The sequence below is a fragment of the Anolis sagrei genome, chromosome 1 (genome assembly GCF_037176765.1).
Source record: "Anolis sagrei isolate rAnoSag1 chromosome 1, rAnoSag1.mat, whole genome shotgun sequence".
NCBI lineage: Eukaryota > Metazoa > Chordata > Lepidosauria > Squamata > Dactyloidae > Anolis > Anolis sagrei.
In genome coordinates this window covers 132,929,024-132,941,056 of record NC_090021.1, presented here as the reverse complement: position 1 = coordinate 132,941,056, position 12,033 = coordinate 132,929,024, and the positions used below count along the sequence as shown (strand labels likewise).

At 37.9% G+C, this 12,033-nt stretch overlaps 1 protein-coding gene across 2 annotated transcripts in view; it reads left to right on the top strand.

Annotated features, from left to right (window-relative positions):
• Positions 1-12,033, top strand: part of NBAS (NBAS subunit of NRZ tethering complex) — a 209,757-nt gene that overhangs the window by 94,577 nt on the left and 103,147 nt on the right. For both annotated transcript variants that reach the window (XM_067468668.1, XM_067468667.1), the window contains exons 31-32: positions 4,691-4,803; positions 7,999-8,112. In XM_067468668.1, the coding sequence (XP_067324769.1) occupies positions 4,691-4,803; positions 7,999-8,112 (227 nt within the window). The remainder of the gene's footprint in view (positions 1-4,690; positions 4,804-7,998; positions 8,113-12,033) is intronic.

Below are 12,033 nucleotides of genomic sequence, written 5' to 3'. Positions count from 1 at the left end.
AACATCTTCCAGACTTCATGACTCGATAAAATAATGAGATTTTTTTTAAATAAAGAAGTTTGTTAGTATTAAATTAAGGTGGTGTTAAGAACTACAATTACTTGTCTGCCTTCTTGTCTATGTGCAAAATTTATGTAGCTATGGTTACCATTATTTAATTTATTTCATTTAAAACTTCAGTTAGATCTTTTTTTTCTTAATCATAAACAAGCAGGATATTGGGATAAAATTAGAAGCGTGGGTCAGAAATTATTTTCTTAAAATTCCTGCTGTGAGAGTGGCTCAATTATGTGTGTCTTAACACAAATTTAAACTTTTGTTACTGGGACTAAATGTTGGGGAGTGTTCCATAAGCTTGATACAATATTACGTGTTTCTTTTGTGGAAGTACAAGATAAGATTAACTGACATTTAGACATTTCTAAATTTCTTGATTTCAAGAGAAGAACACAGTATTTTATATAGCCTGCATTTCAGACCCCTTCCACACAGCTATGCAAAACCCACATTGAACTGGATTATATGGCAGTGTGAACTCAAGATAATGCAGCTCAAAGCAGATATTGTGGATTATCTGCCTTGATATTCTGAGTTATATGGCTGTGCAGAAGGGCCTTCAGGTGTCCTCATGTCCGAGTCCTCTCTCTTCTCCCCCAATATTCATATAATTGCATAAAGGAATGTATTTTTCCATTTTGGCATTGGAAAGATCCTTCTCAACATCTTTCATAAGAAGAAGTTCCAGCAGTTCTAAAATGTCTCTCTCTCATAGCCCTTAGGATTTTGGGTACCAGTGCAGGATAAAATAGTTATTTTCTCCACCACTCTTTCGGGAAAGGTTTTTGGTAAAAAAGGGCATTTCTTTTTTGATATGCCTTGTTTTATTAATGCTATACAGACAGACCCCGGTCATGGACACAATAGGTTCTGTAGGTTTGTTCTTAAGTTGAATTTGTATGTAAGCTAGAACAGGTACATTTTTAAGTGTAACTCCCGCTAACATTTTTTTTTTAATTGGATAGCATAGGGAAGGGCTGACATCCCTTTTCCTATCTGTGTCCCTGTCTAGAAGATATCTACCCCTGTGACAGTTGGATTTTGAAAAATTTGGCTTGTTGCGGAAACAAAGATTTTTTTTTTCTGTCGTGTCAGAAGCAACTTGAGAAACTGCAAATTGCTTCTGGTGTGAGAGAATTGGCCATCTGCAGAGACGTTGCCCAGGGAAAACTCGGATGTGTTACCATTGTGTGAAGCTTCTCTCATGCCCCTGCATGGAAAGCTGGAGCTGACAGACAGGAGCTCATGCCGTCTCACAGATATGTACCTCTGAACTTCAGGTCAGCAGTTCAGCCAGCACAAGGATTTAACCCAGTGGTTCTCAGCCTGTGGGTCTCCAGATGTTTTGGGCTTCATCTCCCAGAAATCGTAACAGCTGGTAAACTGGCTGGGATTTCTGCGAGGTGTAGGTCAAAACACCTGAGGACCCAGGTTGAGAACCACTGGGTTAACCCATTGAACCACCGCAGCTCTCACAAGGATTGGTGAGAAAACTTCAATGGAGATACCTTTTCCCTGAGATAACATCTCTTTCAAGAGTGAATTTCAGTTCTTTGTTGTCTCAACTCTTTATTAACTATGAGTTATATGTAAGTTGGATGTCTGTAATTCGGGACTGTCTGCATTGGTTTTTCAATTCAGCTTCCTTTTTCTAGTTCTCCTTCCAGTAAGAAATAGGAAAGAGGCACACTCTTAAATAATTACTGTAGTCGCTAGGACAAGTTTTCCATTCTTGGTAGGTAAAGTGTGAGGGATCGTAGCTGGGAGTGCTGGAGGAGGTCAACATAGGATGCATCTACAGTACAAATAATGCAGTTTGACATTTTAATTGCTATGGCTGAGTATTATGGAATCATGGGAACTATAGTTTTATCAACGCTTTAGCCTTCTCTGCCAAAGAGTGTCAGTACCTCACCAAAATATAAATCCCATGATTTATCCATAGTATTGAACCATGGCAGTTAAAGTTGTGTCAAATTTCATTCGTTCTGCAGTGTAGTGGATGCTTCCTTAGAAGGGACGGGAAGCCTAGTTAAGGAGGTTCTTTATCTTTCCAACTCCTTTTAATTAAATTGGAAACCTATTGTTTCCCCCTGTACATTGAGTAACATGTCAGAGAAATGGGCTATCACAAAAAAAGTACTCTTAAAAGGTTTGAATAGTTTTGTTGTGACAGTCTCATATCCGGGGCAATAGTGGCACTTCACCCAGGCTTGTTTAATCTTAATAATCAATCTATTTTGGATGGCTTGGGTGAAAGCAAAGAACAATATTTGTCTGTGTTTACTTCTAATATAGACCCTCATTCCTCCCACTTCAATCTGTCTTTCCTTCTGTTTCCTTGGGTTTTTTTTCCTCCTTGTCAAATGTTGTGTATCTCTTCTTGCCAGTATTTTTTTTTTCTTTTGTGGGGGGAAAACAAGGTTGTAGATATGATTTTAAAACATAGCAAAATGACAAGACATCTTCTTATTTCTTTCTTAAGGAAAATTTTATTTTTATAATATATAATTTTAAAATACCTCTGCAGGTATACAGAGAGGAAAGAACTTCACCCCCTACCTAGAAGATGAATTCCTCCTTTAGCACCATCACTGCTATTAATGTGAAGTGAAGTGTCTGATTTGTTACCTAGCATTAGCAATTTTCTAGACTAGTTATATTGTCATTTAAGTGAAAATTGTTCCAGAAGAATATCCCTTTTTTAAAGATAAGATAAAGTCCATAATATGCTGAAGTAAAATTTGAGAGAAAGAGAAAAACCCGTAGAAATAAATTTTATTAATATTAATAAATAATATTAAGTACATTACTATTTTACCCTTCCTACTGGCACCTATCCACATCATGAGCTCATGTTTGCCTATAAAATAATTATTGGAGGGCCTTATCAGTTTTTGCAGAGATCTTTAAATTTTAATTTAATTGGATAATTCAAGTGCTCCAGCTGAACTGTTAATAACTGGCTTTTTATTGCCTTCTTTTTTATGGAATAGCTGCACTTACTAAACTCCAAGTATGCTTTTGTGGCATCTCGAGTCCATCTTTTCCTTGTTTTTGAGGAGTAAAATCTGAGGTTTGCAGTTGGCTGAACTGGCTGATCATTCTTTGTACGTCACAGAACTCCAAATCCCAGGATCCATAGGATTTATTTATTTATGTACAGTATTTATATTCCACTCTTCTCACCCCGAAGGGGATTCAGAGAGAATCACAGAACACATATACGACAAACATTCACTCCCATTATACACTGACAAGATAGACAACTGTACATAGATAGAGGTATATATAGGCTTTCCCATCTTTGACATCCTGGAGGCTGTTCTCAATTCCGGCCACTGGGGGTGTGTGTGCTGTCCCTCCACTTTCCCTGCCGAAGAGCTTTGTTCATAAACTTCCTCCTTGATCAAATTGCTGGCATTTTTCTGGCATTTCATTATGGATGCCTTAAATACCTCCCCATTTAAGCGTATTTGAAACTGCTAGGCAGGCAGAAGCTGGGCTAAAGGCCAGAAGCTCATCCTTCTAACTGTCAACCTTTTGGTTGGCAGGATTTACTGCAGCTGGTGGTTATTTATTTATTTATTTATTACTTGCACTCATTAACCGCCGCTCTCAGCCCTAGGTTAACCTACTATAATAATAAATAATAATAATAACTTTATTTTTGTTCCCCACCTCCATCTCTCTGAAGGGACTTGGGGCGGCTTACATGGGGACAAGCCCGAGATTCAACGTGGTTAAAATATAACACAATACAATTCATAAAAACAATGTCAACAATATAAAGACAACCATACACAATACAATATATAACAACCATCAGTGGTCTGAGTAGTTCACAATTGTGCTGTACTAAAGCCCGGCCCTTTAGCCCAGCCCTTTAGGATGAATCTGTGGTAGTTATAGTGCCATCACTGTGTAGTGTGAACAAAACCATGTAATGTCTTCTCTTTCCTATCTTAGATTCTTTTTCTTTTACACTCTCTGTTTTGTGACTTTGAGATCTCGTGGGATATATGGGGACAGCCTCCTTTTAGGACTTTCTTCTTTACTGTGTTTTTATGTTGTTTCATTTTGTCTTCTCACAGTTTATACTTCCATAACTGATGATTCTCAGTTGTTTGGTCAGTGTATTATAGTGGCATTTTTACCAGCATGCAACATACAGATTTGAAATAAAGACTGAGATGCTATATAGGCTATACAGCTACAGTGTTGTAACCACTCCCCATCCTTTTTGAGCCAACCTCTATATTCCACCTTAAAAGTCAGACTGCCATACTGAACAACAGAGTTGTGTAGTACTGGTGGGAAGGATGTCCACTCCTGCCTCTGATTTCCCATGCAGCAAGGACTTGTAGTAGGACATTGTAAGATCCCCGCTGCATTTGTTTGTGGCAAGGGGCTTGTGTGTCATCCTCTAGTGCCCTACTCTGTATAGCTATCTAGCTGTTGAGGTGAGTTTTGGGGATATTTAAAGTTATGGCAAGGATGGGATGATGAGACCTTCAGTCTAGCTTACGGTATTGTAACTGTCTAAGAAGAATGCCAGCAAGAGTTTAGAGTAGTTCAGCTTAGTAGACCTGGCAACTGTTTGGAGTCCTTAAAGCTGTTTGTTTCTTTTAAGATCCTGCTTACAGCTTATCACAGACTGTCCACCAGTTGTTCAGGAGGAATTGGACCTCATTCGTGCTCTTAGTTATCTTGAAGACTTTGGTGTGAAAATTTTGCCATTACAAGGTAAATATGCTAACTGTATGCTGCATGATATCTTTTAGAAGCTCTTAGAGATGTCTTGAATGTTGTTTGAGATCCCCCCTAAGCCAGACAGCATCACTATTGAAAATGATCTGAGTTTCTTGATTGTTTGTTTTGTTTGCATATTTGGACACTGTACTTTGCTTGTAAATATAAATGGCATTACACTTGTGCATTATAATTCTGATTTAGATTGTGCATTATGGTTAAATAATAGCAGAGCCAGTAATTTACAAGTGGTCCCAATTTTTATTTTTCCAATGTACTTCAAAGAAAAGTGTCTTAATACTGACTTAGTGTATCTGTTATAAATAGTCAATTGAAAATGTTCAATGCATTCTTGTCCCACATTTTAAAAAAAACGGGATGTTCTGGAGGTTTCCTGAAGCTCTGGGGCTGCCTCGGACTTTGTTGCAGTGTAAACACTTGGGCCAGTTCTGAGTTAGGACTGGCTGTGGATGTTCATATAGCCATCTTTTCTCGGACTCAGACTGCCCATTGTCACTCTCACGTCCTCAGCTTAGCAGCAATTTAGCAGAGTGTGAAATTGCTGATGGTTATTACTCATCGCACCCAGTGATGCTAGCGTGGCATTCCAACTAGCACTGGTAGATGTAATGAGCCAAAACCACCAAAAAATTCCTTGTGTTTGCCACTGAGCCAAGGACAAGTGGGGGGGGGGGGGGGGTGACCATATATATGCCTTCCAAGCACCAAGCCGTCTTGATGGCTTGCAGTGCAGACACCTGCTTTTGTCAAGCCAGCTCATAGATGGCTGTGTGGTCTGTTTCGGCACTAATCCAGAGTACCTCGCTCCAGATCAGTTCTTCAATATGGGGCCTATGCAGATAGGCCCTTCAGATTTTTTTTTGTAAAGCAGAGAAGCATGAAGCACAGAGCTGAAGTTCTGTGGACAAGGTTAAACTGAATATAGGCAGTTGGAACAAAGAGGTGAGAGTTTTCATGAAATCATATAGTAAATACATATACAACATTCTTTTGTTTTTATATGGGTGCAAATATCTTTCCACTGTTACTGTAACAATAATAAAAGCTTTTTTCCTGGTAAGTGTCAGTGAAAGAGTGGAGAAGATTACACCTTATTTTGCCCTCATTGTAACCTGGCTTCATGATGGTGGAATACAGCTATGCGATGTCACCCTGAAGACCAAAAACAATGTTTCCTAGAATCACTGCTGTCTTTTAGAAACCTTTGAGGGAAGCAGCAGAAGCAGGAACTATAAATTTTGCCTGGTGATTAATGGGGAAAACACTTTGCCCCTTGTGTGTGTTCCTACCAATCATTGAAATGGCTCCTGTCTACAGAACACACCAACAAACTAATAAAATTAGATGTGTGTGTTTCTGCTGAAAGGCCTATGTATACCCTAAAGTCTTCAGATTCTATCTGATCCTGGAGACTCACATTTGCATGAGAGAATGCTAGGTCCTTTGTTCTAAATTTAAGAGGAAGAAACTGGTTAAATCTCTTCTAAGTATTCCTGAAAACCTATGAAATTCACAGTCACCCTAAGTCAACAAGCACAAACATGCATATGCACACATTTCCATCAAGATAGTAAAGTTTAAACCACTTTTGAAGGGGCAAGCTGGCGTTCCAAATTCTGCAAGTAAGGTAACATTCAACACGTAGGAAAGGTTACACTGTCATTTAAAGGAGGCAAAAATTTCTGTTGGCCTTGCATCTCTCAAATCAAGATGTCACTCAGAAAAATGGTTTTGGCATGAAGACATACACTATCAATCAAAAGAACTTTGTGAAAGAGCATTGCTCGGGCAAGAAGTCTATGTCACCATGAGAATGGTATCTGCTGTGCATGCTTTCAGGGTATGAAGCTTTTGGGGAAATGCTGATCTTTTTCATCCTGCCAACACCCTTGTGATGCAGGTCTCTTTATAAAGTGCCCTTGTGAACTAGCCTTAGTTGCTTTTAGGAAGTAAACAGATGGGCCTCTTCCTTCTATCCTTCATTTTCCAAAACCCCAAAAGGCAAGATTAACTTAAAATACTTAGCATAAACCTAAGAAGCCCTCTGTTTCTCTTGTTTTTTTGCAGGAACAATTAAGCCATGTTTCATAAGTGGGTTTTTAATAGCTGTTTGAAGGTGCCTCCAGAATTTGGGCTTGTGTAACTTAATTTTATTGACACTTTTTATTCCCATTTTAGTGCCCAATAAAATTCTGTTTTTGTTTTAAAAATCATAATGTCCTTATGAATGACAATTAAAAAAACAGGTGCAATCTTGCATTCGGTTCTTATGGCCTTTTTAATGGATTGGTGCTGTTAGCAACTGGATATATTTTTTGTGTCAGGAGCTACTTGAGAAACTGCAAGTTGCTTCTGGTATGAGAGAATTGGCCGTCTGCAAGGACGTTGCCCAGGGGACACCCAGATGTTTTACCATCCTGTGGGAGGCTTTTCCCATGTCCCCGCAGGAGAAGCTAGAGCTGACAGATGGGAGCTCACCCTGCTCCCTGTCTTCAAATGGCCAACCTTTTGGTCAGCAGTCCTCTCGGCACGAGGGTTTAACTCATTTCGCCACCGGGGGCTGGATGAATAATATAAGCATTTTTTAATCCAATTGTGAGTTTTTAAAGCCTTAGAGCCTTTGAAGACTACTGTCTAAACTTAGTTGAATAACTTCAAAAATAAGTCAATAGCAACATTCCAATTCTATTGGCTACGTATTCTACATGTAATGATTTTAAAGGCATTTTTCTGATGATAGGATGTACATTCTAGGGTTTTTTCTCCTCTCAACCTGTTTTAGAGGTTTATTCAATTTTCAGATACCTGAGACATGCTTCAGACACTTTTTTCTTACAAGTTGCATTCATTCATTCATTCATCCCATGTTGAATTGGACTGTCAAACAAATGATTACTCACCCATCCGCAATAAATGAATCCATAAAGCAAAATTCCATTGCTCTTCACAACTAGTGAAGGCTAATTGAATCAGTGGCACATTCATAAGTATTGATATATCCAAGTCCCATTAATTCACTAGGTTTGTTCTACTTGGGACTTACAATTGGCTTTGGTCTCAAGTGTTTGCAAATATAGCCTGTCTATGCACTTAACTTATGGTTACCTCAATCTAAAATGCATTGTTTGTAGTGACTGTGCTCCTTAGTGTAATGCATTTTCTCACCAGTTCGTCTCTGCACCGATCGACTCAGCCTTATCAAGGAATGCCTCTTGCAGCTGCCAACAAACTACAAGCAATCTGCCAAGCTCTTGGGACTTGCAAATTTGCTGAAGGTTGCAGGTAAAATAAAATTGCTTTGAAAGATACTGGTGTTTTATATTGAGAGTGTTTGACGTCATAGGGGATTCATTCAATGATCTTTTCAAAGATCCTAAGTTGTCTTTAGAGAGACTTGACATGCTGTTATATACTGCACCACTGCAACTTTCTGTTTAACATAAAATGCAAATAGATTTCATTTTGATTTCATGCCGAGACCTTCTCTCATCAACAAACTGTACATCAATGAAAGTGTATTTACTACTTTGTGCCACTTGTTAGCATTAAGCGTCAATATATCTCTTATCCTGTAAACAAAAATAACAGCTATGACTTTGGGCAAATTGAACCCCACATAAATCACCTTCTCTAAAATAAGATTTATGCACAGTTCTTCCTTGAGGCCATTCTATTGGAAAGCGTGGAAAAAGAGGTTAAGAATAATAGTGTTGCTCATAACAAGTTACTTGGATATCCTTGAAGAAGAGTGAAAATATGTATATTCCTCTGACAAGGGTTCTTGCAAACACTTTCATTGTTTATATTCCTCTAGACTCCCTTAAAATGGGCAAGAATTGTGAGAGGATCTGTAGACGAGTGCTGTACTGGAAATTAGATTTTCAGGATAAGGATCTGTGATGGTTTTGAGGATGCTTTGCAAACTTGTGATTTAAAGGAGTCATCTGTAGAATGCTCTACTTATTGGGAGGACTTGAACAGCTTTCATTTTGTTGTTGAAGGTTTTCATGGCTGGAATCACTGGGTTGCTTTAAGAGTTTTGGGCTGTATGGCAATGTTCCAGAAGCATTCTCTCATAGGAGAGAATGCTTCTAGAACATGGCCATACAGCCTGAAAAATTTACAGCAACCCAGCTTTCATTTAATTCTCAATGTAACACAGATAATGGCTTCATCAGTAATTCATCACTAATCACAGTGCATGTGCTTTTAAACGTATATCTCTCATTGAACCTATGACAGTGCTCACTTCATTATATAAATGGGAACAATTATATTTTTAATAATATCAATTAGAAATCTCAGCAGTGAATAAATCTTTTCTCTTGTAGCATGAGGAGAAGTTGCAATCTTCAGAATCTGTTTCTAGCCTAAATTCATCTTCGCAGATGAGATATCTCCCTGAAAAACAACTATAAACACTCTGCTTATCCGACTATTCTGTATATCTTTCTACATCTACACTAGATACAGGGGTTATAATTAATTGTTTATTCCAACATTCGACAGGCTTTAGACGACTAGAAGAACTCTATAATTCTTCTCTTTCTTAAATTATACCCTTTTTAAAAAGAGTAAAGTGTGGAACAGTAGAAACTTTGGTTTCTCTTTCAGTCTGTTCATGGTGGTTTGTTTGGAATGCTGTTTGAATTATAGTGTATGTCTATCCAGAAGTTAATAATAATTTTTTTTATTTGATAAAAGTGATATAAATATATTCTGTTACAATTCAGTAGAGAACATTTGAAAATAGCTGAGATGCAAGTGTCTTTCAATCTCTTTTTCACTGTTTGGCAGTTAGAAATGATCAGAAGTGGGCAACTTTTAGAACATTTTTCAAGGAAAAAACAAAGATTGTGTGGTTTGTTCCAAGAGATTATTAAGTAGGAGATGTTCACTTAATTATGTACCTGGTATTTAATTACCTGGTCATAAATATCCCAGCCATTCCCTGGCAGCTTTTTTTTTGTGTGTTTTCAACCCGTCTTTTTGACAATTTGATTTGATTTAATTTGACAAATAGCAGTATTTCTCAAACATTTTTGTTTCTCTGATGTCTATGATTTATGATCCATTGTACTTCTGTCTGTCTTTGTTTATCTGGACTGTTGACTTGCTGAACAATTTCTGGACTGGCTGATGACACCACTTAAATGCCAATACTTAATTCTATGAAATCATGGGAGTTGTAGCTTGGTGAGGCTCCAAGAAGTCTTAAGATCTTGTAAAAGTATAGCTGCCTTGATTCCATAGTATTAAACCATGGGTGTTAAAGTGGCCTAAAACTGCAGTCATTCTACAATGTGGATGCACTTTAAGTTAAACTTAGCCTGGGAACCAGGATAGGAAGAACCCACTGGTTTTCCAAAGGAGAGAGCCCACAAAAACAAAACCTTTCCCAACCACAAATACCTTGAATAAAACCTAGAAATGGACTAGAAACTAAAATTCAGTCATATTACTTCATGAAGACAACACTGAATTCGTTAAATCAACACTGGGTGATGTATTTATCTTTAATTGATGTTTGTAAGCATGCAAGCCCTATGTTCTCTTGGATCAAAAGAAAATATGGGGGAGGCAGACCTGAGATAGAGCAGTCCAGTTGTGGTTTACTTATGTTCCCATATCAGTTAGAAGGTGGAATGAGTCCAGTCCACCACTTTATAAGCTAGAACACCTCCAGTCAGCACTTTACATGAAGACTGGTGACATTAAGAGATTCTCCTCCCTCTCCCCCCCCCCCCCCCAAAAAAAAATAATCATTTTAGGATTTGGCATTTGACACCATCAGGTCTTTGACCAAGAACGAAGGAGTAGTTCAGCGCTTTTAAAAGAGCAAGTCATCCTCCCTTCCACTGCTGTTCAACAATGTTAGTTTCCATTGTGAGAAGATGAAACTCATTTACCTTGGTTCATTATATGCCCAAGCTAAACTGCAAAAATTCAGATATGTGCATATATTTTATGCCTCAGTGACCTTATGACGATAGCAGAGGCCAATATTCTACTTCCATAAAATGAAGAAAAAATAATGGCGATCTTTTGTTTTATAATTTAATTGGTAAATATAGATTGTATAGACACCATTAAGTTTTATCGGAGACAAGCGTTACACAGTGTAGTTAAAGCTTTGTCAGCATGTCCATTAGCTGTCATGCGCTGCCAGAGTTTATTACACGATTTAGGTAGTTGTACTCTTGAAAGCTACTTTACATGCACTATAAAAGAAACAGTTTGGTATTGGTCAGGGGAGATATTCTTTTGGGGTGCCCCCCCCAAGCTTGTTTTCAGCATTTTCACCAAACAAAGCCAAATTGATAACTTAGACACCAAAAATGGTGATCTTTTAAAATGCAAGCACAAGCTACTGTATCATCTTTAGCTCCCTAGCAATTTCAGCCATCAAATCTGAATTCCTTTTGTGACCACCTATATACTACTTTTATTCCTTGCTTTAAATTTGGTTTTGTAAATGATTTTCATTTTCGAGATAGTTTAACGCTATTTTAAATATGTCTTTTTGTACTTCTTAGATACAACCCAGCTACAAATATTTTTATTGGTATTTCCTTTTATTGTGTATGTTGCCTTGTGTCCCAACTTTAGGGAAAATATGTGTTGTAATTTTTTTTAAAAATACAAGATACTATACAATGCAATATGCTGCAAATCTCAATTTGGCAAGCAAATCTTACTAAAATCTTACAAGTCTTTTCTTGGAGGTGAATAAATATAGGAGCTCATTTGTATATCTTTTTATTTTGGATGATTGTAAGAGGCAGATTGACCTGCATGTTGAGAAGCTGGTCAAATGCTTTCCTTCCTAGCTCTTAGATTGAATTCATGATATTATTGTAGTTCAGCCCATGGTTGCGGCTGATACCAATGTAAATGGGGGAATTGAGCATGGGAATTCTGGGCCTGCAAGCCAACATACGATTTTAAGTCCTGAAAATGATCAGTCTTTGTCTCCAGCAGTTTGTGAAGGTCACATTCCAGAAAGATGCCAAGATGGTGCAGATGAGTCATTCTCTTGGGAAATGAGTTCTGAGAATGAAATCCCAGGTACAGAGAATAAATGAGTTGCAAGATAATGAGCAGATTGATAGGAGGCTCAGTTTTCGTAAACTTTGTGTTGCTCAACAGAATCTCTGAAGATCGCAGCACTTGTTACAGAAGAAATCCATTTCAGGAAGTCAT